Source organism: Penaeus chinensis, chromosome 19, assembly GCF_019202785.1.
Source record: "Penaeus chinensis breed Huanghai No. 1 chromosome 19, ASM1920278v2, whole genome shotgun sequence".
NCBI lineage: Eukaryota > Metazoa > Arthropoda > Malacostraca > Decapoda > Penaeidae > Penaeus > Penaeus chinensis.
The window spans coordinates 227,207-235,029 of NC_061837.1; the positions used below are offsets into that span (position 1 = coordinate 227,207).

A 7,823-nucleotide genomic window follows, 5' to 3' on the forward strand; every position below is an offset into this window, starting at 1 on the left:
CACGAGATGATAAAACAGGTAACGATAGTCATTCGGGGCAAATGTCCGATAACCCCATAGAGCTGAAACAAAACCAAAATGACGACAGCCATCACCACTACCACAATACTAATAAACTAGATATAAATGGAGTTGAATATAAATCACAAGATAAAGATGATTGGAATGAAAAGTTTTTAGATGGTATATTTAAAAAGGATAAAGAGAAAAGACCATTAGCACATCTAGAAGAGTATACCAAGAATATACAAAATATGAATAAGAATAATAGGAATTGTGGTAGCAGCAGTAGTAGTGATAGCAACAGTTTCAGTAGTGACAGCAGTAGTGGTAGCGATGTTAGTAACGATAGTGACAACAGTATTAGCAATAGTAGCACAAGTAGCAGTGACAGTGACAGTGGCTGTGGTGATAATACTAGTAACAAGAAATGTATTAAAAGAAAGATGAAGAGATCGAAACATACCAATATTAGGAATATCAATGATGATAATAAGAAGCAAAAAGTAGATGAAACTAATAATGAAATGGAATGAATAAATTAAGAGCATGTACATTCTTCCTTTATATTATATTTAAATAGAATAGGAGCACATATATATATATATATATATATAGTGGTATGGATAATAATAAGAATGATTCCAAACAAATTATAATGATGACATGTGACGAATAGATGAAACTAATAATGAAATGGAATGAGAGCATATATATTCTTTCTATATATTATATTCGAATATAATAAGAATATATATATATATATATATATATATATATATAGTGGTATGGGTAGTATATAGTGGTATGGATAATGATAATAATAAGGATGATAAGTGAAGAATGGATGAAACTAATAATGAAATGGAATCAATAAAATAAGAACATATATATTCTTCCTTTATATTATATATGAATAAAATAAGAGCATACATATATTATATTATTATATATATATATATATATATATTATATATAGTGTTGTGAATAATATATAGTGGTACGGATAATTGTAATGATGACAAGTGAATAATAGATGAAACTAATGTTACATTATTAGCATAAGACATTTTATTATAAAATAATAGCATGTATATATATGTATATATATATATATATTCATTTATATTGTATTTGAATAAAATTTATATTATTTTGTATTAAAACTATATATAGTGGTGTAGGTAGTAATAGGAAATCCAAATAAATGATGTTTTTTTATTTACAGCGAGGGAAAGGAAAAGAACTAAGAGATCGGTAGTCTACAACCCTCCAATATATTGTACATATGTTGAGGAAGATCTCTGGAATGGAAAAAAATGGTCTGAAAATTCCACTGTAAAACAAGTACCAAATGTTATAAGTTCAATAGTACAAAACAATATATATGGACGATCGCTTGACCAAGCGTTGAGTCATCTCAATATAATAGAGAAAGGAAAATCAAAAAAATATATCCGATCACCAACAAAGAAAAGGTTAACCACCATTAATCAAGAATTTTGGCCTGTTGGTATAACGATAGCGGTACCGACACTATCTTCCCAAAAGGTACCACCGCTGCCGCCATTATATAATTGTACACTTATTCGTGACATGGTCATAAATACTGGAAGAGAAGATACTCTAACAGACGTTTGTAATTTATATCAGAAATTGGATTTAGATTATGAGTCAATAGAAAAAATAAAAGAAAGGTCAATATCGTTATTGTCAAAAGTGAACGAACTAGCCAGTTCTGATCAGTCTAATAAAATATATAAGATTGGTCCCGGTGTATATTATATAAGTAAAAGGGATACCGTAATAAAATTTTTACAGAAAATTACAAATATACAACATTTTTTAAGTGAGTTATTTTTTGGATTAATAGTAAAAGAAGTGAGAGGAACTGTACCCATATATCATGTTTATCCAGAGGCATTTTGTTATGAAATGCCCTTTATGGGATTATCTTTAAACTATCTTCTTCATGGGGGGATCAAGTATGCCAATCGAACTTTCCTGCAATGTATTGCAGAGAAACACAGTCAATCTTTCATGTATACAAAGAGCGTGGATAATCTGTTGGATACCTGTACTCGCAGACTTGTGAAACAATTACCTTATGTTATGGCTGAGATGATAAACATTTTAACGAGATTGAACAATCAACAGATCATATATTTAGATATTAAACCAGATAATTTTGCTATAGACATAAATACTGGGCAACCGTACTTGATTGATATGGGACTTATGACATTTGTAGGTACCAAATATGCAGATGACGCTTTCGATATAGACGAGGCAGACTTTAAGAAATATCCCCAATCACCTCCTGAATTACTAAGGGGAGAAATATGTGAATCAAAAAGTATGACCTATGGAATGGCGTATAATGTAGAATGTATTTTATATTGGTTAAGTATGAAGGGGTACAATGTCGATTCTCTGTCGGAAAATCATCTCTGTAAAGAATGGTTGCAACGTGCCAGAAATGAAAATATCAACAAAAGACCAAAAATGAGCGAATTGATTAATATAATTCAAAAATGTTTCCCTCTGTCTGAAAAGGGAAAAATGAAATTTGAAAAAGCATTAACATGTTACTCTCCTTTATCATATTAATATATATTATATTTTCTTGTTTGTAAAGGGAAAATAAAAAAACTCAACATTATATTCTCCTTTATTGTATTTTAACTCTATATATGTTTGTAGTATTATATTTTAATTATATACATATATATATATATATATATATATTATATTTTAAGAATATTTTCTTTTGTCTGCAAATGAGAAACTGACATTTGAAAAAGCATTTTTAACAATATATGTTTATAGTATTACTTTTACTTTTTAACTCTATATGTTTGTAGAATTACTTTTTAACTATATATATATCTATATTATATTTTAAAAATACATGTTTGTAGTATTACTTTTTAACTATATATATTTATAGAATTACTTTTTAACTATATATATCTATATTATATTTTAAAAATACATGTTTGTAGTATTACTTTTTAACTATATATGTTTGTAGAATTACTTTTTAACTATATATTATCTATATTATATTTTAAAAATACATGTTTGTAGTATTACTTTTTAACTGTATATATTTATAGAATTACTTTTTAACTATATATATCTATATTATATTTTAAAAATACATGTTTGTAATATTACTTTTTAACTATACATATTTATAGAATTACTTTTAACTATATATCTATATTATAAATTAATATATATATATATATATATATATATATATATATATATATATATATATATATATATCTGTATTATATTTTCAGAATATTTTCTTTTATCTGCAAAGGAAAAACTAACATTTGAAAAAGCATTTTAATATTATAGTCTACTTTATTTTATTTCAACTCTATATATACATATATATATTGTATTATTTTGAAAAGGACTGTGTAAATACAATTGATATTAAATAATATATATATAAATTAATTATTGAAATGTGGTGTTTTTTTCTTTCCTTATTTATAGCTAGAAAAATATATATACATATAAAATGGAAACAAATATCGAAAATATTAAATCATGGGTAACAATATTAAGTTGTAATTGTAAAAATTTTGAAAGATTACAAAGGTTATTAAATAACTTATCAGAAAATACAAATTCAGATGAATTAATTAAAAAATACATCTCTACTAATAAATTACAAATAAACGACGAAATATTGGATCTTGTTGGAGCTGTTAAGCTTTACAACTTAATGTCGACGCCTGTTAATTTTTTAAGTCGATTCGGGATTACGGATATAAATGCATGTCCATGTAATGAATATAAAAGTAATTACAAATTATCTTCTTGTTTTATCCTACCGGCCCAAAAAGTTTTAATGTGCCCGAATTGCATTTTATCATTTGATCGCTTTGAAAATAATGATTTAATGACAATTATTGACTATGTATCAACAAAAATTAATGAAAAAAATGACAAATATACTTGGGAACTTTTCACTCTCTATAAGAGTTTGTTGAAATCGAATCGACCTCCGCTGAACGGTTCTTGGGCAACATTAATTATAAACAATAGAAGTAGGACTATTGAAGAATATGCCGCATCGAGGGACAAATACGAGGATGATAATGGTAATATATGTTCTTTATCGCTTTTATCGGGATATGCCCTGGTTAGTAATCGAATACATCCATCTCGGAGAGGAAGAGATTCGTGCTACTGCTCTGATCTTTTATATATCTTTACTTATATAAAAACTGAAAAGAATATAGATAGAAGAAAATTTGGAGTGAAACCAATCCGCGTTCAGCTTTTGGATGAGGAATTTATGTTGATCGAATATGAATTATGTTCACTTGATAATATAATATTCCATGACGAAGGTAATACTTTGAAACATATAATAAAAAAATCAAATAACACTGTTCATGGTTGTCCGTCAAACCACGATACCGCCACCACTACCACTGCTGCTGCTGCTGCTGCTGCTGCTGCTGCCACCATCATTTCCACCCCTTATAATAATAATAATAATAATAATAATAATAATAATAATAATAATAATAATAATAATAATAATAATAATAATAATAATATTATTATTAATAATATTAATAAGAATACCGGTGATGACAGCAATAAAGATTGTAATGTAAAGATTAATGATGTAGACATGGAAAATAAATCTATTGATGATAAAAATAATAATATTATAGGCTTGGATTCTATCTTACTTTCAATCTACAATAATGTTGCCATGAACAATCAAAAAGACAACACCAATGATAATATTCAAAACTACAATTCGAATAACGAAATAGCAGCTAAAGCCGCTGCCTTGTATGGTGATTATAGAAATATTACTGCATATTCAGGGGATATTAAAGGTATTAACAATAATGATAATAATAAAAATAATTATAAGAGTAATGGTAAGAAAAATAACAGTCACGACACTATAATTTTACCACCACCCGTTGCACAACAAATGACTCTGGATGAACTACGAAAAGCAGGAGTGACATCATCTATATCTACCAAAGACTCGGATCAAAATCCATTGTCCTTACGAGTATTAAAATTTAAAGACATTATCTATCCCTATAGTTGTACATTACTTCCTCCACCTATAATCATTAGAAAGTCATTTAATAGATATATATTTGTATCTAATATAAGCGAATATTTCGATTCGATCCAATTTTGTAATAATGTCATTTCTATTCCGGTTAAAGATTCAACATTATATGAACAAATCATAATGACTATTCATACTATAAGAGAAATTAGTTTATCAATGTGTTGTAATAAACTTGACGATATAAAAAATGAACTTCCTTGTGTTTTTAATGAGAATAGAAAAGATAATGATGGTATCGATGATATTGAAGAAGAAGAAGAAGAAGAAGACGATGACGACAGCAGCAGCAGCAGCAGTAGCAGCAGCAGCAGCAACAGCAACAGCAGTAGCGACGATGATAATGATAGAGAAGATGATACTTATGATATTGACAAAAAAGATGAGGAAAAGAAAAAACAAAAATGTGTCAAGTACAAGGACCCGAATAATTCATCTATATTTAATATACGTCATGTAAATACACAGCTAGGGGTTCCTTTAACTCACGACGAAGAAATTTTGCGTTATATAAATATAACAAGTTTGAGTCAACTTTTACAAAAACAAGATTTGTTTTTTGGACAAATAAAAGAATAATATATTTTGTTTTTTATTAACTTAAAAAATAAACATTAACAAAACATGTATTATATATATATTTAACATACAATATAGTATACCTCTCCTTCCACTCTCACCATTTTCTTTGTTTTCTAAAAGTATAAACAAAGAAAACGGATATTATTATTATTATTATTATTATTAAGGAGTAACTTAAGAAATAAACATTAACAAAACATATATATATATATATATATATATATATATATATATATATATATATTTAACATACAATATAATATATCCCTCTTTCCACTCTCACCATTTTCTTTGTTTTCTAAAAGTATAAACAAAGAAAACGGATATTATTATTATTATTATTATTAAGGAGTAACATAAGAAATAAACATTAACAGAACATGTATTATATATATATATTTAACATACAATATAATATATCCCTCCCTCTACTCTCACCAATTTTTTTTCTCAAAACATATATTTCAAAAGGACCAATACATACAGTTCAATAAAATACATTATTTTAAATGATGATAAAAAAGACGACGATGACATCGTCAACGTCGTCATCATTGTCGTTGTAGTTGGCATTAAAGTAGTATCGTTATAATCATAATAATGATAATCGTTACTATCCGTGACAGAATCATTTTCGTCAATATAATGATAATTATCATCAACATTTGTATCTTTCCATTGTGAAGGTAGTGGTGGTGGTGGTGGTGGTGATGATGATGATGATGAGGATGATGAATCATCCTCTGTATCGGTCGTCGTCGTTGTTGTTGTTGGCATTAAAGTGGCATCGTTATAATCATAATAGTGATAATCATAACTATCGTCAATATTATCATCAACATTTGTATTTTTCCACAGTGAAGGTGATGATGCTGCTGCTGCTGGTGGTGATGATGATGATGATAATTCTGAGACGGTATCGTCCTCAGCCTCTGTATCGGCCGTCGTTGTCGTTGGCATTATAGTGGTATCGTCATAATCATAATAAGGATATTCATAACTATTCGTGTCAACATAGTGATAATTCTCATCAACATTTACATTTTCCCATGTTGGTGGTGGTGGTGATGATGATGATGATGCTGTTGCTGTTGCTGATAATGATGATGATGATGATAATTCTGAGACGGTATCGTCCTCAGCCTCTGTATCGGCCGTCGTTGTCGTTGGCATTATAGTGGTATCGTTATAATCATAATAAGGATAATCATAACTATTCGTGACAGAATTGTTTTCGTCAACATAGTGATAATTCTCATCAACATTTACATTTTCCCAAGTTGGTGGTGGTGATGATGATGATGATGATGATGCTGTTGCTGCTGATGATGATGGTAATTCTGAGACGGTATCGTCCTCAGCCTCTGTATCGGCCGTCGTTGTCGTTGGCATTATAGTGGTATCGTTATAATCATAATAAGGATAATCATAACTATTCGTGACAGAATTGTTTTCGTCAACATAGTGATAATTCTCATCAACATTTACATTTTCCCAAGTTGGTGGTGGTGATGATGATGATGATGATGATGCTGTTGCTGCTGATGATGATGGTAATTCTGAGACGGTATCGTCCTCATCTTCTATATCGATGGTCACTAGTGTTGTTGGTATTGAAACCATATCATTATCATCAAAATTATTTTCATCAAAATTATTTTCATCATTTTCATAAAAATTATTTTCATCATTTTCATCAAAAATATTTTCATCATTTTCATCAAAAATATAATAATTATCAACACTTGTATCTTTATTTGTTACGGTTATAGGTAATAATGGTGGTGGTGATGGTGATGATAAATCGGGACTATTGTCACTTTCAACATTTATATCGGTCATCAACGTCGTTATTCTTGTAGGGGTTATTGTTGTTATTTTGTCGTCATTTATAATAGATATTGACATTGATGTTGATGTTGGTAGATCTTGGCCCGTTGTTGTCATTCTATTCTCAACATCCTTACCGATAGCTGTTGTTTCTGTCAAAGGTTGCAGTGTTGGTAGTGGTGGCGATATTGACCCTTGATCTTCATTTTTGATGTTTGTGGCTAATAATGATGATAATGATGATGATGATGGTAATGGTAGACTTTGGTCAGTAATA

At 28.4% G+C, this 7,823-nt stretch overlaps 1 protein-coding gene across 1 annotated transcript in view; it reads left to right on the top strand.

Moving 5' to 3' along the window:
- The window catches only part of LOC125035197, a 2,842-nt gene extending 232 nt beyond the window's left edge, over positions 1-2,610 (top strand). The window contains exons 2-4 of the mRNA XM_047627436.1: positions 284-405; positions 1,229-1,347; positions 1,552-2,610. Coding sequence (XP_047483392.1) covers positions 284-405; positions 1,229-1,347; positions 1,552-2,610 — 1,300 coding nt within the window. The remainder of the gene's footprint in view (positions 1-283; positions 406-1,228; positions 1,348-1,551) is intronic.
- Positions 2,611-7,823: the final 5,213 nt, after the last annotated feature.